The sequence below is a fragment of the Plectropomus leopardus genome, chromosome 6 (genome assembly GCF_026936395.1).
Source record: "Plectropomus leopardus strain MGB_pleo_1.0 chromosome 6, ASM2693639v1, whole genome shotgun sequence".
NCBI lineage: Eukaryota > Metazoa > Chordata > Actinopteri > Perciformes > Serranidae > Plectropomus > Plectropomus leopardus.
Genome location: NC_142181.1, coordinates 24,307,393 through 24,332,822, shown reverse-complemented (window position 1 = coordinate 24,332,822; position 25,430 = coordinate 24,307,393). Strand labels below are relative to the sequence as shown.

Sequence of the window (25,430 nt, the reverse complement as noted above, 5' to 3'; positions counted from 1 at the left end):
ACAGACAGCAGAAAGACAGCAGGCAAATGACACAAGATGCATAAAATAGTAAATTGTTTTATTCTTTTTTTTAACCATGCCACCGAACACTGACGCATACAGAGTTGTGCCTGAATCCACACTGAGAAAACACTTTCACACACTGTGTTACAAAGCTGTAATGAAGAGGGATTTTACTGCACACATGGCAAGAAGAACAACCCTGATTGGATACCAGGTCGAGCTTTGATCTGGCCCTGAGGTAGACAGACATTGACATAATCTAAACAATGCTAATCACATCCTTCTAGGACACATCAAATGAAAGGACATCTGCATTATCACAACATAGAAAGATCAAAGAAAAAAACCTTTTCAAACAAAAGTGCTCTGTTTCTTTTGGTCCACCAAGGAAATCCATTTATAGTGCATGTTCATGTAGAATAGATACAGTGAATGTGTGTTTTCATGGCACTGAGTGTTGTTGGCTACTTAAGAAGGCATTGGTAATGCCCACAGACGCCAAGATTTGCTATCTACACTGTTTTCATACAAAGATCTCAGTCCATTGTCACTTTGAAGGGAACAATTTGATGTAAGTTCCGAGCAATTGTGATGTAAAAAGTATACGCTTGTCTCAGAGTATCAGCCACTATCACAGTATGTTGCTTCCAGTTGCAATGTTCAGACAAAGTGGATCTACATGGCAGTCTATCTTTAATTAAGTAACAATAAACAAACACCCAGAAACAATTACCAATAGCACAGACCCATGTACTCAAGCACATCAATGCTCTACTTATAAAAGAGGCACAAGGGAGGGATCTTAATCATATCAGAGACTTATAAAACACACATTAAGATGTTTCTCAAATCATACCAAATGTAAACAGATAGCAAATTACTGTAATACAAAAATACAACATGTTTAAATCTATAAGGCCTGTGTTAGGCTCACATAAGGGAATAACATACCATGACAGTGTACATTACAGCTACACTACAACTGACAATAACCTGCTCATAGTGATTCAATGTCAGAATTTTCTTTTTATTTTAAAAAAAGAACAAACCCAAAAAACAAAACAGCGACTTCTTGTCATATTTTCTTCAATTTTCTCCTAGAAAATTCTGATTCTGTGATTTTATAAGACATCTATATATAGTTAATGATAAAAAACTACACACAAAAGCCATGTCGAGGCTGTTTTTTACACACTGCTTGTCCATTTAAACTGTGATGTTTTTGTTAAAAAAAATTAAAACTACTGATGAATGAATAATTTGCAGTAGGTTTAAAAGTGAGGAGAGGTAGAGCTCGCTCTACTAGAAATCATCCCGAGAGACACCGACTGTGTGATGAAAACCAGCACATATTTGGTAACAAATAAACAACATATAAATAGCAAAAACCTATTACATTGCGAGAGGAACTCAAATTGTAAGCCAGCTACCTCGAAACAATAACACCCACTGCAAGAAAGACAAGGCAATTAAAGAGATCAAGCTCATGAGGTCAAAACGTGGCAGCCATTCAAGTAAAACATGCAGAAAATAAACAACTCCAAAATAAAATCCAACAGCAGAAAATAAAACTGAGAAGTCACAGGAATTTAGGGGAGAGAAAGTTTTGCAAAGTTCAGCCAATCAAGCCTTCGTGGAATTATTTTCAACATCTACTGCACAATCATAGACGATGACTCAGGTTGCCTGAAGGTTTAGCCATCAATCAATCAATCAATCAATCAAAAAGCTCCAACTACATATACAGGTCAGCAGTGTCAGCCATTGTGGCTTTGATTTGAACCACAGTGCTTCCATTAGAGATACAGTTATTCAAAAACTGCATGTGTGAGGGAGAGAGTGTGTCTGTGTGTGTTTGTCTGCACTAGGGCTGAAACAATAAGTCGCCAAGAAACTCATTGTCAACTATTTTGAATCTAAAGCCCTATTTGCATGGAACTAATATTACCTGGGGGCCTCTAGTAGTCTGTAATAAATTAGTAGTTTGTGATCTGTGCAAATCTGCCAAGTCTGTAATTTTTCAAATAAAAATTCCACCGTTTACCCAAGTTACCCACCAATTTCACCAAACATAGGTGTTGTATTAAGGTTCTCTACGCACCTCGTTTCTTGGTCGAAAATTACGCAGGCTGCGTTGGAAATTATAAATGAAAGCATTCGGGGTGCAGGAGGCTCGTCTCATTACACAGCATGGAGATCTGTTCAAAGACAAAGCAAGCTTAAATCCATCAGATTAGTCAAATCTCAAAAAATAATAAAATGGATGACGTGACACTAAATTCACATGCACAAAATGTTCTGGCATTTGCCCTTATTCCTAAAAACACAATACTCCTACTAAGTTGTTTACAGTGCTAATGAAAATTAATATTTTAATAAAATTGCCATTCACATGAAACCATGCATACTCAGATTATTGTGTCCTGAAACCTTGTTCATCATGTCAAACTATGGTAAAGTGAAACCGCCTGTCATTTTGCTTCTTTGCATTTAAATAGAGTTTTGCAAACACAGCTTCCCTCTTTCAGTCCTTTAACCACCTTCTTGAAAGGGTCAGTGTTGCAATATTTGCACATTCGAAAACCTGCTGATATCCAAGTCTTTCATAATGTTTAAACATAGGTGTGGGCTTTTCTTTTGGGCATGCATCTCTACCCCACAGCCATGAAAGCTGTTGGAGAACTGGTTGAATGTAAACAGGCAAGAGGGCTGTGTGTATAAATGTACCATCGACATGTCCAAAGAATGCTCCCAAAACCTGAATAATCTCTGCATATCCCACATGTCTTCATTTGAAAATGCTACATCGGAAAAAAGACCTAATTCAGAATATCCAAACAGAATATGCTGTTTACATGACCCGTATCAAGTTCAGAATATTGTCATATTCTTAAATAATAGTGGAATATTAGTGTGCATGTAAATGTGGCCAATGTTTGGCCAAATCAGTTTGGTTTGTTTAAATTACCTATAAAAAAAAATAAAAATAAAAAAAGCAGGTTAACACTGTACATAACCAAAAGTGGTGCTATGTAATGTTTCTGTGCTGTGTGGTGTGGAGCTACAAATGACTGTGTGCATCGTATCCAGGGAAAAATATCAGTAAACTTGAGTAAAATACAAACTTTGCTTATCTTAATTTGTGTAAATGCGCCGCATAAAAACATGTATTTATCACATGGGGTCCTAGGTAATACTAGTCCAGTGTGAATAGGGCTTTAGCTGTTTTTGGGGTGAAAATTTTAAATATTGATGTTTCTTGCTTCTCAAATGTGAGAATTTGCTGCTTTTCTCTGTTTCATATTATTGTAAACTGTATCTCTTCAGACTGGACTATTAGTTGTTATTAACAACTTTTTGGACATTTTTCAGGCTAAAGAGTTTATCTCTTAGTAGTAAAAATAATCTAATTGATAATAAAATTGAGTTGCAGCCCTAGTGTGTACACAAATTTGTATTCGTGCTTGCATGTCTTGTTGTCAGGTAAAAACCTTGTATCTCCCAGAATGACAACTTCCTACGATGCTTTTTTCTGTTTATCCAAAAAGAGTATGACTGTTTTTTTTTTTTAACCCATATAGAGACATGTAATCTTTCAGCATGAAAAAACAGCAACACTGGAGTTACGAGGTTTTCACCTGACAGTGTGTGCGTGGGGTCCAAGTCCTGCTCAGACGTAACAGACATACAGATAAGTCTTTTCTATCCTCCAGTCCGCCGGCACATCTTCCGGTTTGTGGCCCTTCATGTGCTTCTGCATGGCGGCCAGGCTCGGGCAGAAGTCCTGGCAGATGGTGCACTGGTACGGAGACGCTCCGTTGTGAGTGCGCAGGTGCTTGATCATAGCCGAGTAGTCTCTGGACCGTTGGTGACACAGCTTACACTCGAATGGCTTCTCACCTGAAAAATTCAACAATTCAGCATTAACCTTGTAGCCCCTGAGCGAGAGGGCCTGCCAGGTGAAACGGGACTCACCTCTATTTCAGTCCACTGTACTTGAGGTGGAATTGTGTGGTGTGTGTGCGTGGTGTGTGTCTGTGTTCTAGGATTAGACCCATATCAGTTTGCCAATGAGATATTGGCCGGACGGCATCATCCAGCACAAATACAATAGAGGTTTCTTTCTGACCTCAGCAGGGAGTCAGGTAGCTGTCAGTAAAATGTAATGTGAAATAAAACGTAGACCTATTGCACATTTTTATGATATAATTCAATGGTTTGATAGCATTTTCTATATAAAGTAATTACAGGAATCCTACAGTTTAGGGTAAGTTAGCTTTAAAAGTTTTTTAAACTTTAATTTCAGTTTTTTCCACTTGGAATGAAATTTGATACTAATTTTACGAGCACCAAAATAAAAAAGTAAATAAAAGCATAAACAGACACCAATTACTTTACATTACAATTTTACTACAATGTTTAGTGAAGCATAATGAAACTTTTTTTTGTCTCTTTGCGAAGACAGGGGCAGAAAAGAACTGGGAAGTATGCGTTTCTTGGCAATTTTGTGTTTCTTGCTCTGCATGTGGGATTCCACTGCCTCAAGTCTCGTTGTGCCAAGTTTGAAAAACTTTTTACCCAAAATGCACAGACTCAAATAGCTAATTTTTTGCTTAATTTGCACTTCCTGATGTTATCTGGAAACAATGACAGCCAGCAAGCTGAATTTGAATCCTCTGCTCTGAGCATGCTGGCCGGAAACAAATTTTGAGTATTTTTGGTCCTGCTATCCACATCTCTGTGATGTTTGTTAGAAAGGGCCTTTGGTAAATTATTTGAAAAACAAAAAATTTGATGTTTCCTATTAGTCTGAGATAAAAAATTCATTCACGTCGTAGAATTCTGATTAAATAGCTTTAAAAGATTCTAAACCAGCATTTATTGGTGGGGATTTACTGTTTTAGTCCCAATTTCAATAGAATTCTAAATATAACTTTTCACTTTAAAAATTTATTAATAATTATAATAATAATAAAGAAATATATAAACAACACTACTAAATATAATTCCTTGTTGGTCTTCGGTTTGGCTTTGGTTTCTACTGGATTTACATATACATACATACATACATACACACACACACACACACACACACACACACACACATATATATATAGTCACAGAGTGATTAGCTTCACTAAAATACCTTGAAGGCCCAACTCTCTTGTATGTCTGAGTGTGTTTTGGTCTCTGAACTCTCACCTGTGTGTACACGGTAGTGTGTTTCTAGCTGGTGTTTGAGGCTGAACCTCTTCCCACAGCCGTTGCACTCATAAGGCTTCTCTCCTGTGTGGATGCGTTTATGGCCCCTCAGCGTGCCGTCGTCTCTGAAACAGCTCCCGCAGAATTCACACTCAAACGGGTGATCGCCTGAAAGCACAGTCATGTCACAACAGCGGCCACAACACCAACACAGCCCATAACCGTGAGAAGCATTAAAGGCTAACTTTATCCTTGGCACGACATGCTACGGCTGCATATGTAGCTGCGTAGGTCAAATAGTCACAGAGTCCTCGCTGCACATGCATATCAAGCAGGGAAATAATGTGCTTTCAGACGTTGCTAATGTTATGACACGAGGACACTCCTCTTGGCTGTCTGCTAATAGCTAATAAAAGTCCTCCAGGCATGTACTGCTCTGTTCTCTATACTGTAGTTAATCTATTTCTCTCCTAGGCTGAGGGTTTGACTCATCTCCAATGACCTATGTGCCTCATTATCTCAGTGTCCACAGCAACAGCCAAGTCAGAGGATACATTGCTCTCCTCATTACAGGCCGATTCTCCCCAATCCCCCACCCCACTGTGGAGCAGATGACATTTACAAAATGTTACTTCCAAGCAGAATGGCATACAAACAAGATACGCTGCCATGGCCAAATCTCCCTTCACTTCTGTCTCTTCACATCAATTATGTATTTCTCCTGTCTAGACATCAAGCCATCCTGACAGCTGGGAGTGTTATTTAAGGTAAAAGAAGAAAGGGGGACATCTTTTCAGTAAATATCTCTCCGTCTCCTGCGGCACTAAGACTCACCCTCGGTAGAACACACAGACAAGTCATTTCCATTTGCTTTTCCTTCAATATATATTTGGGTTTCCTCTATCATTTTGGGTGAACCACACTAGAACTGACAGCCGTGAATTGCAGAAGCCCAAAGGCTGTCTAAGAACCCAAAATATAAACAGGATGAAATTGCCCAAAATATGCACCGGCCATAACGGTACAGTGCTGTCATCAGAGAGGTGAGTCATCTTATAGAGAAGTGAAAAGGAGGGTGGGAGAGGATGCATGCAAATTGAGTAAAACCTTAAAGCCAGTAACCTAAGGAAATTAACCCAAATACAAAAATAAATACATCCGCCTTTGTCTCTTTTTCAACATATGCATGCGTTTGACACCACATGCTTGTGTTTCACCGCAGGAGATAACACTACAGACCGCGATGATGGTGCAAACGATCTGTCTCTTACCCGTGTGCGAGCGCAAGTGTCTTTTGAGGGTAGTGTGGCTGGGAAAGGGGCGCTCACAGTGGCTACAGATGTAGCTGTGCATGCCTGCGTGGACCTCCATGTGCTGCTGCAGGGCCTTCTGGGTCTGGAAGCGCTTTGCACACAGCAGACAGAACACCGCCATGTCAGTCCCTGGAGAACGCACAAGACACAGACACACAGTTATTTCAGTACCATACACAGACAGGGCCTTAAGTGGGGAAACTGGGTCACTTCAACTTTGTGTGAGTCCTCAGAGGGAAAAGCTTCTTTCAAAGAGCAAGTGCCTCTACCTAAACTAACTCCCCTAAAAGCCCAGAGGCACTTTCAACTGCGAGTCTTTATACGTTCTATTTTAAACCATGAAAGTCATTGTTTTCTTTAAGAATTTCCCACACAATGCACAGCATGCCAATCACACAATCAATGGCTCCTTCCTGGTGTGTTAGATGTGTAATTATTCTCTTCATTCCCCATCAGGAGTCAGCTCCAGCCTGTGAAGTCCTCTGTCTCTGTGCTCAAAGAGCGGCTGATAGTAGCTCCACCCTAAATGATGCCTACACTATGCGCTCTGTGCAGAATGTTAAGTAGTGATATCAAGCCATTAAAGGCAGGACTGCAGGAAAAAACACAATCCAGTTTAATCCTGTGTGTGACCTGGCATCTCTTTGGGGCTGCTTTCCTGTTGCACAGAGTGTGGAGAGGAATACAGATAGGGAGTCGCTGGCAGGGTAGCTCAAGTCAAAATGGCTATGTGAAGAAGATCCATTGGCTGTCATACAGTCAACACTTGATCTACAGGCTGTGTACGCCAGCACTCAAATCCGTTCTGGCACTCACACCGATGCAAATTCATATATGCGGTAAGACTGAGGGACTGGTTAATCAGCTGCATTGGACATAATGTGCATGTCCTGGAGAGTGAGGCTTTAATGTGAGATTATGAGGTCCTTATTTCTCTGTCTGCTCAGGTTGCAGATCATTTACAATGCGAGCAGGTCCCATTGCTCCTGACTCAGATTCAATCAGACATCTCCAGCGGAGGATCATTAGTAAACAGAGGACTGTGCCAGCACTTCATTGGAATTCAAGTGGGGTTGCTGTGTCGCATTTAAAATGCAGTCTGATGAGGTCCACTAAATCAAATCATTTGTTACTGTTATTGAAGTGCCTTGAGGCAACTGGCAATTAAATTGGAATTAACGCAGGGAAAGGGATACAGCACACTCATACTAAGAGGGAAGAGTGTCAGACACTTGCTTTAGGTTCAATCAAGTTAACAGGCAAGCCTGTTCAAAGTAGAAAGAAAAGGAAACAAATCAAGCAAATTCACATTTTCTGGGATAAATCAGAAACATTCACCGTGTATTGTTTGCTAATCCACGTATCACAATTTGCTCAAACAAAGCAAGACGCTTTTTTCGACTTCACATTTCACGGATAAGTATAATTTGGCACAGAAGCGCAAAGACTCCTCTTTGAAATTCTTCTTTTTGAACCTAGTTTTGAAATCAACCCCACCCCCCAAAAAAACCCCACCACTAATAGAACTGATCATTTGTAATCATTAACAGAAAGAAGACAGGATGAAAGACATTCCCTGATCTTAACAATCCTGCAGGGAGGCGATCCAGTGGAATGAACTGCACCTGTTCAGGGGCTTTAGCCTGTGGACTTTTGCACAAAGGGCACACAATGAGGTTCAGGCCCTCATTGACCAAGCCCATTAGTCATAGGCTCCTCACGCAACTCCTACAATCCCTGTCTTTATGCTGTTGCCTAATGACCAAGGCCCTTTCTAACCCACGGATCACAATATTTTCGTTGAAGACAAAAGACCCTCCATTCTCAACGCCTCTGCGCCCTCCTCTCTCCCCTTATCCGCTGACCAAACAGGAAATCCTTTCACTGTCTAACCAGCTTCACTGTTGGCCTGAGTCATACCTAACTAATGCCAATTCACTATACAGCACAGGAGTCCGGATAATGATCTATGTAGAAAAGGCTGAAGGCATTTAAAAAGCGGCAAAATGCAGTCTCTGTGTGACCTGTGATGTGGAGCCTTGATCCACTTTAACCAGTTTCTTTTGCAGTATTTCTTGCCGCCAGCAGGGGGAGTGCTTTCTGTTCCAATGTGTCCAGGATACCTTCGCTGCAGGCAGAGCAGAGCAGAGCCCTCAACCAGCTGAATAACATTTTAACCACCTTGTAGGTACTTCAAAGCTACTTTAATCACCCTGTCTCCACTCTGTCTTTATTAACTATCGTATATTGTAAATGCGTGTTTCAGTGCAGCTGTGCAAGCTTTGTTCCGCCTGCTCTGAAAGTTTTAACATCCCAGTTTCTTTGTGGAGGTTAAACCGTTACTCCCTGACACACTCGCAGACTCTCACAGATGTATATCCTGATCCCTCTGTCACCAACAATACTGAAACTTGAGTAAAGAAATGTGACAAATAATCTGTCACAGAAATCTCACTCTTGATCTCGGGCTGACACGCGGTGACAACAGCTCAGCAGTCGCTTTCGGTTTGATTCTGCGCGAGCGACGCTGAAAATAAAAATAACAAATAATATCTTGAAGTGTAAACAAAAACCTTTCGGAGGCAGAGGAAGTGTTTGTATGCGTTAGTGGTGGCATTTCGCCTCGCTGCGCTCTGTTAACTTTTCAAAGAAAAAGGATTTGCAGTTGTAGAGTTTTCCAGTAAGCTTTGGTAATAAGTGCAGAGGAGCTTCTTTATGAGAGAATAAGCCCTAAAGTTGGCTGTCATTGCCCCCTGCTTTCTCACCCTTAACCAGACAATGGGCTCTGGATTTTGGTTTTAAGGCACAGGATGACCCCTGACCCTTGGCCCTCAATGGGGTAAACACCATGTAATCAATGGTATTCCCTCAAAGGCTGGATAGCTGACTGGGCATTGTGTTTAGTGGGAGGAAGCCTCAACAGTGGGAATAATGATTTACTTTCAAGCAAATCTGCTATGAGGCAGAAAATATAAACATTTACTGTGTGCGTTATATCACTGAGCTGCTTGTCTAATGCACAATAAGGTTAGTAATTCAGGATGGTTTGAGGTTGCCATGCTATTTCAGCATATCTCCACTAAGACCATGTGTACGCTCATGTGATTTAACATGGTCTGCCTCCATACATCTGCCACTTATTCAGTCCAAGCCGAGGTGGGAGCCAGCCACGCTCTCACGCTGCCTAAGAAACAAAACCATGTGTCTAGGCAACCAGATAGGATCATGGTCCTTGTTGGGGTGAAGTGTTCAAGCTAATCCCTTCATTCACAAATAAGCGCAGCCTGTTTCTTTTCAAGCAGCAAACAAAAGTGTTCCCACCCTGAGAATCTGGGAGTAAACCCACTGCAAATTGAACAAGAGATTGTATTCAGTGACGACCGCAAATCTGTATAATTTCTTCAGTGGTAATCTTAACTTCAGTGTATGCAGACCACCAATTAAACTGACTGATTTGCCAAAATATATGGACACAAAACACTCAATTTGAGCTCCAATCCTTTAATAAATGCTTGCAAAATTTGATCTATTGAGTTTGTTTGTTTGAATGACAGCCAAGTCAAAGCTAAACAAATCTCCTGCTGCCATCAAAAGGGCAAAGAATTTCACACAGACTCACAATTTACAATATTACATCATGGCTGACCATGTCCATCAAAAACTCTGTCCTCAGGCTCTTCTCAGTGTATATACAGCGTGATCGCTGTCTGCTGGCTCAGTGATATCATCCAGTTAAACATACACAGCCAGGCTACAGGCAGGCTACATTATGTGCCTGACCTCACGTGACATGTTACTGTACGCGTTCATGCAGACAGCTCCCCGTGGCAGCCTGAGAAGCACATGCACAAACGCTACAGTACCTTAAACAACCCCGGGCGCTCATCAGCAGACTGCTAATCTACCCGAGTGAGGAACAACCGACTTAATAATTAATGCAACAAGAGATACGTTGCTCGTGTTTAACCACCATTCCATGGATCGGTTCATTGAGGTCACACGCCGCTTCATTCGCCTTGATTCCTAGAACGTTCACAATATTTCCTCTATATTTAACTTAAATGACATGGCATCCCGGGCTTTTCGTATCATGACAGTGGGTGCAAATAAATACTCGGGGCAGAATGGCCAAACAGAGCAGAGTTCAATTCAGTTAAAGGCTTGTATGAATTACAGCTGGGTATTAACAGGAGGGAGCAGTATGATGACGGACACACAATTAGGCGAGCTAAAAGGTCTGCATTATGAAGCCCCGGCTGTATCTGAATGAACTACAGGACTGTTTAATTAGAGCTCGGACAGAAGGTAATATTATTCACTTGATGAAGCAGCCTGTAATGTGTGGAAACAGTGCAGCTGCTGTGAGTACACAAAGGCAGCACTCTTATGGCCTTTGCCTTGAAGCCAAGGTGGCAAAATGGTCAGCCAGCAGGGCTCCCAGCATATACAGTCGATTTCTGTGCGTGCTGTAGATAAGCTACAGTCTTGGGTTTTCCAAAATTGAGAGCTCGGTGCCCCAGAGCCCTCGACTTGCTCTGATGAAACAAACCCCTTTGTTGTGAGAGCAATTCGGAGACAGATCCATTCTTTTATTTTGGGCACTGACAAGTAGGTCAGAGGAGACTATGACAGTGCTGTGGTGAGGAGTAAACAGCAGCACATGATGTTGTTTTCCTCTCAGTCCTGGCATCCAACACCAGCAGCAATCCTCTTGCCCTCAGGAAGTCCTCACATGCCCCCTACCCCTTCCCTTCCCACAGTCCACCCCGCCCCAAAACCCCCCACCCCCTCTTTGATCTCTAACTTCAGCAACCCACGGCCATTCACCTCTGACATATCAAAATAGCTTAAGAGACTCTCACTGTAGCAAGTGTTGCCAAATTGCTTTCCGAGCAAGGTCTCCCAAAAGTAGTATTATTTCCCTTCCAGAGGAGGTGGACAGCAGTGTAGCAGCTGCTGAGGTCTGACAAGTGTTAATCTGCTAAGAGGAAACTCATTTGGCTCACTAGTTATGCCACATGGCAAATTAAGGCAGAGGCGGCACAATCGCCACTAAAGAATCGTGTTTTTAGGACAAATACAGGTTATATTTCCTAAATGTAGATTTTCATGGGGCATATCCTCAACACGACTGATAAAATTACCTGTAAGAGTCACAATAACTAAGAAAAAAGTGCCATGCGTCACAGCAGACCGAGCTGAGATCATGACAAACCGAGAGAGTAATGCCCTCTCGTACCCTGCTCTGGATACTCTGCCAAGCTGAAACCGAGCTCTGGATGTTTACAACTTGGGGAGATGAGGGTAGAAACTTTTGGGCATCGTTAACACCCCTCCATGTCCACATCCATTAAGTATTCATACTGTGTGTGCCACCTGGAGTTACAGTTACATGCCAATGCTCCTGAGAGGGTTATCACCTTTCTCTGACAGTAGCAGAAAAGGTGTGGATTCAGACACTGTTGGGCATATGGATCGCCTGACAACAATATCACTTCTTTTCACAGTTGGAGAGTTTTGAGTCAAACAAGTGTTGTTAAGTCTTTCTCACTTCAAGCTAATGGGATAATAATCGAGAGTAATGTGCCACTTCACTATGAGGCACACTTATAAAGACTTTATAGGTCATCCATAATGATCTTATTACTGACTATATACCAGTTATCAATACCTTACAATTTGCCAAGTTGTGGGCTCATAGTGCAAGTTGAGTGCTCATTTTAGTTGATGCTAATTATTATTGTGGAAAAACTGAAACATAGTTTTTTGTCCTCTAAACTAGGGCTGCAACTAACCATTATTTTCTCTTTTTATTAATTATTTTTAATTTAATCAATCTGGTCTATAAATGTTGGACAACAATGAAAAAATACCCACCAGAATTTCAAAAGATATTTATTTTACTACACAGATAACCTGCAAATACTGACATTAAAGAGGCTGGCAGAAGCACATTTGGCTTTTCTTGCTTTAAAAATGACTTGCTCTACTTTAAAATAAATTATATTGTGAGTCATTGAGGTGTTATGTACTCATATTTTCTAATCAGGTTAAACAATTCAAGGAAGGTTTCCTGATTAATTAAAGAGTTAAAAATACAAAACAAGCCGTGTTGGCAGAGAACATACACCAACCAAAAAATGCTGAGAGGCACAGAACCTGGCAACTGCAACACGTACATGTATTTATTATTTTTATTGCACCAGCTGCATCTTGGTTTTAATGTTTTGTGTCCACTTGCTTTTTTTTGCTGCTTCTTGACCAGGCTGTCACAGTTTATGAAAATTAGTTCTCAGCTGACATATCTGTTTAAATAAATACATTTATAGCTTTTTACTGATACATTGCCTGATAGCTTGTGTGGTCAGATTTAGCATTTGTTTTACATATTTCATTGTTATGTTTTAGGTATCTTAGTTTAAAGTCTGCATGTTTAGGAACTCCCTCAAATATTGGTGCAGTATTTCACCTGGGGGTGGTGCTTCAAAAGTGTAGTTTGCCTGATGTACATTCTCATCGGCTCATATTGGGTTGTCTCTTCCTTTTCTAGATAAGCTAGCAAACTTTTATCCTAAAAAATCTTTATCAGCTTAAAATTTGCCTTAACTCCAAACCGAAACCTGCATAAGGCCTCAAGCACAACTGTGACTTCAAACAGAGATTTTGTGTTATGTGTATCATACAGTAATTATAAGATAAATAAAAAGACAACTGTAATAATTACACCAGAAAAAAACAAATATTAACAACAGAGCACCTCACCACCACTAAAGACCTATTCACACATATCACTAAGTGCTCTACATATCATGGGATGCAGCATCCTCACAAAAAGAGGTTATTTTTGTTCAGTTTGTTTAATAGTGCAGTACTGGTAGGCACAGATAATCTGCAAGCCCGGCTGGTTCGGAGGGTTGGCACACTAAACCATCTGCCTGATGGTAACCTGACTGCTGATAGATTCTTAGAATCACCATCATAGCTTTACACAGAAAAACAGCAGCAAAATGTCTTACAAGCCAGACCATCAATTTCCATGTAAATACGTGTAAGACTAAATATATGTTACACTAATATATTCTGTTTGCCTTCATGCTTGACATGCATCAAACAAACTGATCTCATATTGTCTGTGTGTATTATTAAGGCTTGTTTGCCTAATTTTCCAAGCTTTCAAATAAAACTAGCTCACTCTTCACCACAAAGTCCAACTTCTCATTTTCATCAAACAAAAATAATTCAGGATATTTGTTCTGCATTCTTACAAAGGTGAACAGAGGTTATCATTTAAAGTATGAGTGTGCACTCAGAATGCTGAGGCGGCCAAAAGCCTTGCCAAAGCATGCACTGAGACATCCTGCAAAGCCATGGCTATGCAGCTGAAATACCAAGTTTTTATGGAGTCCTGTGATGTTTTATGTGGCTGCACAACAAATTTCACTTATTGTAATGTAATCAAACTAAAATTGATGAAGTATTAACTAATAACTAAATAACCATCAATAAGGTTGTTACTGACAATTAATACATTTACTTCAATATTATAGTGGCACCAGGAGTGATAATTACATTGAAAATAGTAATACAATTATGAATTTTCTTGAAACCATTTTGTTTTCTCTGCCCTTTTCTTGACTTTATAGTTTCTATTTAATAGATTATGCACTTAATTTTACTTGTGTTATATATTCTCTTATCTTCTTGTTTCACTTTTCCTCCTCGTGTAAGGCACTTTTTGAAGTATTTATTTATTTTTTTTATTAAAGTGTCATATATGTTAAGTTTGCTTGCTTTTTACTAATAATACAGAATACAGTTGATAAATACAACTTCTCAGGCAGGTTGTTCCAGACTCCAAGAGTCCAGATTGCAAATCACAAGTCACTGTCCAGGTTTGTGTAATCAATCAGTCAAAAACACCACTTTAAAGAAAAAAAATATTCACAAGACAAGAAAAGGTTGTAATACATTTTCTTAATGTGAGATGATTGGAAAACAGAACATCTTGTAGTTGGCTGTGTGAGTTTAAGGTAAATAATTCCACAGGCAGTCTCCGGCAGGAGGTGCGGATAGTATGTCTGTGAAACTGTAATGCTGGCGCTGTGAAGCCGTGGCTGTGGCAAAGTGGCATGCAGTGGGTTTGGATGCCAAGAGATATTAGTGGGTGATATGTGAGAGGGCCTCCCACCTCCATGTTGATAAATTATGGAGCATCATGACAGGAACAGTTTAACCCAGCCAGCATGACAGGCAAGTTTAGACCCACGATCACAAGTGCCGTAGTCACGGCTTACTCGACAGCTCAATCCACGCTGTCCAGGTTAAACATAATGCGTGTGTGTGTGGGTGTGTGTGTGTGTATGTAGGGAGTGTTAATGCATGCACATGTGTTTGTAAAGTACCTGTGTGTGTTTGCCTATGGGCTTCCAGAGCATCCTCTGAGGAGAATGTTGCTCCACACTGATCACACACCAGCGCTTCTGCAGGAGCTGTAGATAAAATCAAATTTATTATAAGGTTTCTTGATCGAACAGTAAACACAAACATAAGCTTGTAATTGTAAAGTCAGTTAATTCGGCATTTAAAGACGACTGTAGAAAAAGCCACAAGAGACGAACAAAGACGCCCTATTTGAAAAGTCACCAAAGAGCCTCACTTGTCTCACACTTGTGCTTTTCAGGTGTTAACACAAGGAAGCAAATGTGCAGAGTACAATGGAGCAGAGGAAAGCGCCATAAAAACACAACTCAGGACAAACAAAGGCACCAGACAGGGTGCAACGGCCCTTCTTCTTGACAAAAAAGAGCCGAGCTGAAGAGTTTTATTTACCGTGCCCTGTTATCAGTCTCTGAACAGTGAGCAGACTGTCTGCCTGAGAGGCCACAGAAGGACTGGGTGTTCTCTCTACAGCAGACGCTTCCCGCCTGCGGCACATCCCTTTATCAAAAAAAAACACTTCAGAGTCAACACCCCAAATCCCATCGCATGCACTGTAACTACAGTTCCCAGTTCACCTTTGGAATGCCCTTGTCTATTCTGATGAAGACATGAAAGAGACAAGTATGCATACTGCTTGCAGAAATGTTCAGTCCTTGTTCTGCACTCACCTCACACCTGCACAGACAGACACATAGGACAGATATGTGCGCGCACCACACACACAGACACACACAGACACACACACAGACACACACACACACACACACACACATTCTCACACACGCACACACAGCTGTTTGGATGTGGGTTGGCTCTCACAGAGATGTAAATCGGTTGCAGATCCATACTGGCCCAGGGCTCATTCACTGATCTATTTTCTGCTCAGCTGGCTTTAAATGAAGTTAAAATGACTCATTAAAACACCCACAAGCTTTGGGAACTCTGAGCGCTACAGCCTAAATGTGGTCCTCTTTCAACTCTTACGATGCCTCTATGCACAGACACTGTGCCACTGTTCCCAGTGCTGCACACAAATAACAAAAAAGCCCCAATCTGTTCATTTCTAAAAACAACAGTTTTTGAAAACAAACTGGTTACTGTTTTGGAATGGTGCGTTTTGTTACACGGAGCGAAAAATAAAACTTGGTGGAGAGTAGTCTTATATAGGAGTAACACTAGAACAGCGTTGTAGATCCTGATGTTGTGTGACGCTGTCCAGTGTGGTGTGTTGTGTTGTGTGAGATTGTGTGATAAGGGAAGAAGAGAACATAGTGCATTGTCTTGTGCAGTCAAAGGCACGGAGTGTGCTCTCATCCATAAACCATCAAACTGTCTCCAGACGCGGCTGCAATCGTCCTCCATCAAAACACTTTGTCTGGCATACCAAAATAAGAGCCAGCATCGAGCTGAATACCAAATCAGCCCATTAGAGCAGTGGAGCACTCGCTCCTTAGCAACCAGCGGGATCTAAGGCTGCTATACCGAAATACACAGTGACAAAGAAATGAGATCCACATCTCTTTTTTTTTTGTAGTATTATGGGTTGACACATCGGGATGGGGAGAGTTTATGCAAAAATTCAAATTAGGTTAAAGGTGCTGCTGTTGTGGATGTCACTGTGAATTGAAAATCAAAGCATGCTGTCGAAGGTCTACGAGTAATGCAAGACAATATGCGTGTTTAGGGTTATGCAGAGGGTATAAAGGGACAACTCAGGTAAAGTTAAAGAAGCAGTTTCCTCTCATCTGTCAGCAGTATGTCATTCCCCAGCAATCCTCAGAGAGCGGCAGGCAGAGAGGACAGGGACCTCGTCTTGTCTATACACATATTCCAACTGAGGTTTCTGTTTCTGTTTTAGTTTCATTTTTAGTCCCTGATCCCCCCCTCTCCTCACCCCCCATCCCCTCCCACTGCTCCTCTTTCTCTATTTTGGATAAAGTAGCTGGGAGAGCAGTCAGGTCTGATTAAGTCTGCATTTGGGTACAGTGTGTTCCTGGACACACATCTGCGAGCGAGCCATCACACACGCTTCGGAACACTGGCAGAACACCCAGGCCTGCCGGCAGCTGATGATGTCATCACTCAGAAGGGGCAGAGCTGGCGAGCTGCCAGAGTCTCCGAAAAAACACAGAAACGATTCAAACGGAGAGAGAGACTAGAGAGCGGCGGAGAGGAGAGGGAGGGAGAGGTACATAGACCTAAGCATGGAAAAGAAAGCATGATCCAAGTATTCGGAGCAGCACTAACTGGTAGGGGGGGGGGGGGTTGTTGTATGAACAGGTGCATTTGAAAGGCCGCACTATCCAGAGGCTTCATAAGCAATGAATACTCTGAGATGAGTGTGAGAGTTACTAAGTACCTGTGTGAGACAGCATGTGCATCCTCAGCCGCATGCTGTCCTGGAAGTGTTTGCCACAGTATTCACAGCCGTGGCCTTTCTCCTCGTTATGCAGCCTCCTGTGGAAAGACAAACACAAATGCGAGCGTGTTAACAGAGACAAGAACAGAAACGAGAACGCACTTGTGATAATAAAAGTATCTCGGTTCTGCGCCTCATTTTTTTTCTCTGTAAGGTCTCCCAAACCCAGAAGCATCATTGTCCTTGTAACAAGAGAAGCATGTTTTAATTCCGGCAAGAATCCCTCGCTGAATGCAACATCATTAGTGTAAGAGGCCCTTGGAGTTGTGAATCACAACGCATGAATGCTAAAAGAACACAGACAATAGGATATCTGGCTAATTTCAGAGTGCAGACATACGCGTGCCTCCACCCGCCAGCACTGCAAGACACTGGGCATGCACACAAGAACACACACACACACTAAGTGCATGCACGCAAACTCACACCCCAGCATCACATGCACAGACACACACACACTTCTCCTGTAACTGCAATGAAAACGAGAAAAGACGATGATTCGCTGAAGCTCTGCCAGCAGCAAAACCTATCATATCATATCACACACATCCAAGCATGCAAGGCATCTGTACTGTTATCCTTACATCACCCTGCTAACAGCCTCAAAAGACTCCACCATTAAACACACTCACACTCAACACACATGATATTAACATATTATGGAAAAAATAATAATTTTGGAGCCACATGCTCAGGAGCACTGACTGTTTTGTGGCTTTTAGCTCTAAGTTTTAAGATTTGAATGAAAAATGATAATTCACTTTCATGTGACACTTTTATTTTGGCTGTCCTGATGGCCCGGCAGTCTGAGCTGTCAACCATGTAACCATGATGTATATATGGCCTTTATTCTCTTCACAAGTAATGATATAATATAAAGTAAAAATTCAGAGTGTCTTGGTGGTCATGGGTTTAAGGTAATGATCAAGGGCGCAGGTTTTGTTCAACATTAGGGAGAAAACATAAAGGATTTTGGAAAACTCTGGGTGTCAAACTCTTGTATTCTTGCATTTTGGTAAATATTTATGCACCAATCATTTTATGGTGTAAATGCCCTGACAATAATTGATTTTAAGTTTATTAATTCAAAATGACGGAAAACGCAAGTTGTGTTTATACATGCAAAATACCTATAAGCAAGGTGATATGGCGAAATCAAATATTATATTATTTCTCACCAAATACCTCAATATCAATATTGTGTATATTGACAGTATCGTAGGTTTGGCAATTGTCACTTTCACAAAATATTCACTCTGTGAGGTTTCTGCTAAATAATCATCTATAATGTGGACATAATTACTAAGTGGGTAAAGACTAATAATAGAACAGTCTGAACATTTCAGAAAATCACAGTACTTTACTGTAATACAGCAAGACAGCACTTGCAATATAATGATATCCAAAATCGAAGACAAAACTAGTCTCATATTACAATATCAATATTACAATAGATATGTTGCCCAGCCCTAAAATACCCCCTATAATTAGTTGTGTTAGCAGAGGTTTAAGTAGAATTTAAAATTGCCTACAAATTATTTAGTTTTCATTTTGCTGAAGGCATCACCTTTAAAAAATACTGCATATTTTAAATTTTTAACGAAATTTCTTTATTTTTTGCTCCTTTGATTTTTTAAAGACTACCTTAGCAAAAAGTTCAGACTCAAACCTTTTTCAATTTCTGTAGTTTTTCAAGTTGAAACTGTGCCGGAGAAACTTTTTTTTACAACAAAACTACAAAATGTCAGTCTGCAGCCCAGGTGTATGCTCAGTGACCTGGTTAGAGACCTACAGAAACTTCATTACATCCTTAAGCAGTGCCACCAACGCAACTCCTCCAACCTGCGGACATCCGCCTGTCTCCATGAGTAAGCAACACGTATCACTAAATATCCCACAGGATGCTCTGTTTCACCGGGCGGTTTCGACACAACTCTGGAGTGGCACGAGGCTGAAATGTCAGCCACGGGCGCAGAGAGGGAGAGGCTGTGATCCTAATCATGACTTAGCTGCGTATTAGGACTTTTGGCTCCCAGATTGTCTTGTTTCTAATGATTAGTGATGAGTCAAACACTGCCAAGCACGCACAATTATAAACATCTGCAATCAAGTTAATGAGAGTTGTCACTGAGCTAGTCGGTAACTTTTTGCGTACAATGACGAGATCTAAGCTGACAAGCTGGTAAATAAAGGAGGAATGAACAAAAAAAAACAACAGAGTGGGTCGTGAAGCAGAAGTTATCCATCATCTAGTTGAAGCGTCCAGCCTGGTCCCTGCTGAGAGGCTCCTCTCTACTGATGCAAAGGAATGCATATCAAATAGCCTGGGAGACAGCCTGTTGTGTGAGGCACGCTTCTGCACAAATAATCAAACAGAATTTAGAAAATAAAGCTTTGTAAATAACAGCTTTATGCGACACCAAGGCCTCTTTATATCAAATCCCTTACAAAGACCCAATTCACAACTTCCCGAGACATCTCACTGTTAAGACATGAGTGCAGGTGTCCCTGAGAATAAATTAACATATTTGCTGTTGCTCCTTCCAGCTTTTAACTCTCAGAGTATTTTAACATGACAGAGGGGGAACAAAATACTGAGGAAAAGAAACAGTTCAATTTAAGTTACAAGTGGCGGGTGCTTTTTTTCCCAAACAGCATAATCAACTACTTAGCTCATATTCATCATACGGCACAAGAAACACAAGCACCTGCACATCTTTTATCAGACGCAACACATGTATGTCAGTAAAAATGTCAAGCGGTGAGTGTAGCTGTGTTATGAAAAAGAGACTAAAACTGTGCACTCTTTCTTTTCAGTTTAACAAGTGATTATTAGATTTTGGATCACAAATGGATGCAAATTTTCATTTGGATTAATTTTCCATTATTTAGGATGCAGACATAGATTAAAAAAAATATAGTGTATTGCTGCAGGAAAGTAAAAAATGTACACTGATAAAAGAGAATTGTTAAGCAACTTAAAATAATTACTTCAATCACTAACACAATGATGAATGAATTAAGTTCTCTCAGCTTGATTTCCAAGCAGTTGTGTTAATCAAACTTGAAAAAAAAAAACTCAATTAATATATGTGTTACCGTTCTCTTTTCTTTTCTCTTTTTAGTTCTGATGGCTGTTTTGTGCGTGTTACCTGTGCTGCTCCATGGCCTGCCTGCTGTGCAGCTGAAGCCCACACTCGCCACAACACTGCTGGCCTTGAACCTGGCCCTCGTGCCTCATCCCCGCCGCAAACTGGCCCAGCCTGCTCAGGAGTTCCCTGTGCAGCAAGCCCTGGTGCAGCAGGCCGCTGTAGGCTCTCGGGTCCAGCGGTACGCCCAGAGACGGGGCCACAGAAACAGACACTGGCAGCATCCCCTCCCCCGTGTGGTTGGAGGGCACAGAATATATGGAGGACAGATGTTTGTCAGAGATCCCAGGGACACAGTCAAGAGAGTTCCCCACCACTTGTCCTCCATCTTCTGGGCTTGTGTGCAGCTCTCGGGCGCTTGTGATCACGCTGCCTCTCAGGGGCGTCCCCGGGCCCTCGTCTCTGGGCTTGTCTGACATGCAGCTTCCCTCTCCGGTGCTGGAGGACCTGCCCTCGCAGCCATCGGTGTCGTCCACCTGCATGCTCTCTGATTTTATACTTCTGCCAGAGGTCAGGGATGAGGCCTGGGATAAAAACTCTGCACTGTGGCGCTGAGGCTGCTGGGAACTCTCCATGTCAACCTCTGTGTCCAGCTTGGGGCTCATTTCAGGAGCTGCCTGGGGCTCTGGGCCGGGAGAGCTTCCCTCCGTCATGTGGTACAGCGCCAGGTGGTGCAGAGCGGTGGGAGTGATGCGGTTGGGTCCGTCCTGTATGGAATGCTTCTTGGACATCAACATGTGCCTCCAGTGCCGAGCCCGACTGTGGTCACCGTGGTCTCCAGAGCTGTGATTCCTCACCGCCACCTCCTCCGTCTCCTCCGCCTGGATGGTCTCTAGCACCTTCAGGCACTGCTCCTCCAGGTACTCTATCTCTAGGATCTCAGCGGCGTACAGCAGGTCATCCAGGTCCTCAGCTGTGGCCTGCAGCGAGGCGGTGTAGGCGTACTCCAGGATCTGCTGGAAGGTCTTGGGGGAAAGGAAGTCCAGGGCGTAGCGTAAGCTGCTGCGGTGGAACAGGATCTCAAACATTTTGCTGGTGCAGGCCAGGACGGTGCGGTGCGCCGGGAACTCCTGGCCATCCACTGTGATAATAACATCACACAAGGTGCCGGTCAGACGCATCTGATTGGCCCGCTGCAGGAGAGATGTGGGGTGAGTGGGGTTGTGGAGCTGGAGCACACCCATGTTTGTCTGACCCGTATCCACTCGGACCTTTGCGGAGCCCACGCATGAGGTGTGGCTGCCCTGCCTGCTTCAGTTGCCGTCAGCTGGTTGTGGGTCTGGTGGAAGGGAAGCGCAGAGCATCATTACTGTCTGTCTGGCTCACAATGTGATATAAAAGGCAGTTAATTATACTCCAGAGTACACTCATCCTTGACTGATCAATAAAATTATTTTTAAATAATATAAATTTTAAAAATTCTGTGAAATAAACCCCCCTCTTGATCTCTTCAGGGGGGTTTATTTCATGCACCCAACATGTTTATTTATTTTAATTACGCACCAAAAGCAGACAACAGGTCGATAAGCACAAAGCAACAGTTTCTATTGCAGGTGATTAGTCTGAGGTCTCGTTGAGAGCGGTCACGTCGCTGTAATAACGTCTGCATACTGAGAGGTGACGGTTCAATTTATCAAGCTCCTCACACACACACATCCGTGCCCTCAACAGGTAGGCCCGCTATTAACAAACGCCTTCAAGGGCTGATTAGTTCATTTAGGCTGCGCACGTTCATGATTAGATGTGTTAAAGACAATTAAGCCGCTCTGTTAAAAACCTCTGAATAAGTTATAAAACTATCAAATTGACGAAAGCGTGAAAATGAAGCGCAGTCCTGACAGAGATGCATGTTCTTTTCAGCACATTTAAAATCCTAAAATGACTGTGAGTGATGATTAGACTGTGTGTGATGATTATTGTCGGACCGCTCAGTAGCACCCCGAGTGATGCTGACAGGCTGCATCCTCAACTAACCGCAACACCAGAGCGCATCAGGTGCAGACGCACAAATCCACCTTTATTATCCGAACACATTGCGACAAATTAACCCTCTCCACGCGCTTATTTACTGTCGGCACTGTGTTTAAGGGAGCGCGCGCTGTCCGAAAATAAAAGACCCCAATTTATCCCAAATTAGTCCAGAGATGTGTCGAACAGTCTGCGAGACAGTCTGAGCTTAATCAAGTTTGTAAAATCCAAAATCAGGCTGCGGACAAACTTGCAGCCGATATACACATGTCTGATTTGAAGCGATGTTATAACAACCCGCCACAAATCTGGGATTATTTAGAAAATAATTGTTCAAATTAGTGTGAGACTGGAAAGAAGTTCGCAGATTGACACACAATTATTAGCAGAAATAATAAAAGTGTCGGCTGTCACAGTTGTTCTTACCTCTGTCTCCTAACGTCCTCCGCTGATTACCCAGGCAACATCATGGTTACACATTTCACAGTACCCGCTCCAAACTCAGTCCTGCTCCAAGTAAGCAAACCATCAGCCAGCCACCGCGGTCAATCCAGCAGGGGAAATACAACACTTCCGAAAGGACCTTTCAAAATAAACCCCTCTGGAGAACCACGTGTTGAAATGTTTGATTGTAACAAATAAGTATGTATTTCGGGGTGAGGGGATCTTTAATATTTAGAACACGTGCATTTGTCTCCCCTAATAAAAAAGAAAGTAGCAGATGAGTTTTATTTTGACAAATTTAAAGACTATTGATGCAGAAAAGGCCAAATTAGTGTATAAAAATCTTCCAGATTGCAGGAAATTAAGTGAAATTAACTCTCGCAGAGGACCCCCAAACGCCCTATGTTCCCCCCTTAATTTTTATACAAAACATATGCCCTTGTTATACCATGCATTGTTATTATTGAGAATAGCAAGACAAAACAAAGACATTTACTGATGAAATGCCAATATTGTCAGGCTAAAATTTGACCCCCCCCACATTTGACCAGTGTCAGAGGTTAACTAGTTCCATGTAATTTCAAAAAAATAAATGTTATTATATTCAGAAACAGTTGCTAAAATAGACTATATATAACTAAAACAGCCAGTAGACAAAAAAGCTGGGTGATTACAATGAGGATAGGCCTACATCCAAATATATTCTTTTAAGTACAAATGTTATAGCATGTATTCATTCTGTTGCTTTGCATCTTTTTGCTGTGCAGGAAATCCTTTTTTTTTTTTTTTTTTTAACAAATAAGGGGGATTAGTAAAGCCATTTGGACAAACTTAAGTGCAACACTTATGCACTTATATTTTGCCACTTTTCAGCTTTATTGCCTGGTTTAAAACATGTCAGCAGTGTAATTAAAAGGAATTTTCAAAAGTTACATTACTTGGATGAAGTAGTTATACCAGCTACACATTTTTAACAGGTTAGGTAGCAATTTGTAACCTACCGAGTCTATAGTAGCCTTCCCAACACTGTATTTGACATCAATAAAATTCTTTTAGCCTGATATTAGACAAATGCTGAAATATTTAAGCGTTTTATACTTTTGTTCTTGTGCTTTTTGTACACTTTGGCTGGGTCAAATTTGACCCATATCTATTGAAATGGATTTGAGATCTACCAGTGTGGGTAAAATCAAGGAAAAAGTTGGTTTAAGGGAAACTTGAAACTGTGAAACTGTGCATTATCTATTGTGTGTATCTATTCATTTGTTAATTGTGAGTGTGAGTGTTCATCGAAACAGGCACCTGTTGATCTTTGAGGTGTCATGGAGTTCCCACTGCAATAAACAAGGCAACATTGTTATTACTTTTCTTTGCATGTGTGTTTTTATTGATCTATGGAAGTGTGTGATTTTATGTGAGTCTAATGGGTGTGAATGTTTTTTCATTTTTTTTGAGCCCCTAATGGAAGGCAATTGTCTGTCACTATGTCCAGAATGTGCTTGCCCTGTTCAGTTCTAATAAAATATATCTAAATCATTATGTATTTTTTAAGGTTTGTGTCCTTGGTAAAACAGGACATGATTTCATGGAATTGTAGATGTTTTTTTTTTCTCTATAATTGAGTGGTGCAAAACCTAAAACATACAATCTCAGCGCTCACTGAAATATTAATCAACAATTTAGTAATGTCACATAGCTTATTTATACACTCTAAAAACACTCTAAAACTAAGTTTTTAAGACCTTACTCTATATAGGCTGCATTGCTTACTTTCATTTGGGTACTGCTGCACTTTCACAATATAGAGAGAATACATGGAGTGATATTGTTTCGAGAGAAATTTGGCGGACACACGTTTGTCTTGAAAGTCAACCAAATGTGAAGCGTGGTTCTCTAAATCAATGCTGTGAATGTTGTCGGGGGAGGGGAGCATGGAGTGACATAACTCAAAGTTGCATCTGACTGGAGGATACCGAGATGATGTAAACCTGTATTCTTCTGTTTCAGTCATTTTAATTTGCCACATTTCAACTAGTGACTGCTAGATGGACAGAAGTCCAAAGATACGATTTTAGAAATAGCCTACTAAGGCATCCTGGTGACTTGTTGCTTTAGGACCCATGGGGTCAACTAAGGTCAAGAATGTCTGTGCACAGTGCACTCCTCCCTGTTTGGTCTCAAACATTTTTCAAATATTTGTTAACCAAATTTTTTTTCTTTAACAGTCAGATCTAAAGGCTATTTCAAGAGTCAAATTCTGGTGAATAAAACACTGATTTATTTATTTTTTTCTTTCTATAATGGCAAATGTATAAAATACCAGTTGTATAAGTTTTAAATTAAAGAGTGCAATAGTGAAATTAAAATAAATACATTTACGTAGCTATGGGATACTAAGTACACCTAACTACACCTTTTTCTTTTTTTTTGTACTTGAATGTAATACGATATAGAACAAATTATGTAACTATTTTTAATTATTTCTTTAAAGCC

At 41.2% G+C, this 25,430-nt stretch overlaps 1 protein-coding gene across 3 annotated transcripts; it reads right to left on the bottom strand.

Moving 5' to 3' along the window:
- Positions 1-37: 37 nt before the first annotated feature.
- zbtb16b (zinc finger and BTB domain containing 16b) lies at positions 38-23,663 on the bottom strand. 3 transcript variants are annotated; one of them, XM_088079059.1, is made up of 8 exons: positions 22,920-23,663; positions 20,529-21,804; positions 17,317-17,414; positions 15,348-15,455; positions 14,921-15,007; positions 6,477-6,647; positions 5,206-5,373; positions 38-3,903 (listed from the first exon to the last, which is right to left on the bottom strand). In XM_088079059.1, the coding sequence occupies exons 2-8, from the start codon at positions 21,707-21,709 to the stop codon at positions 3,674-3,676; spliced, it is 2,043 nt and encodes a 680-aa protein (XP_087935185.1). In that variant the 5' UTR covers positions 21,710-21,804; positions 22,920-23,663; the 3' UTR covers positions 38-3,673. The 3 variants fall into 3 exon arrangements, with proteins under 3 accessions (XP_087935185.1, XP_087935184.1, XP_087935183.1); XM_088079058.1 differs by lacking the exon at positions 15,348-15,455 and having other exon boundaries at positions 38-2,201; positions 3,642-3,903; positions 22,920-23,434; XM_088079057.1 differs by lacking the exon at positions 15,348-15,455 and having other exon boundaries at positions 22,920-23,432.
- Between the last annotated feature and the right edge of the window lie 1,767 nt (positions 23,664-25,430).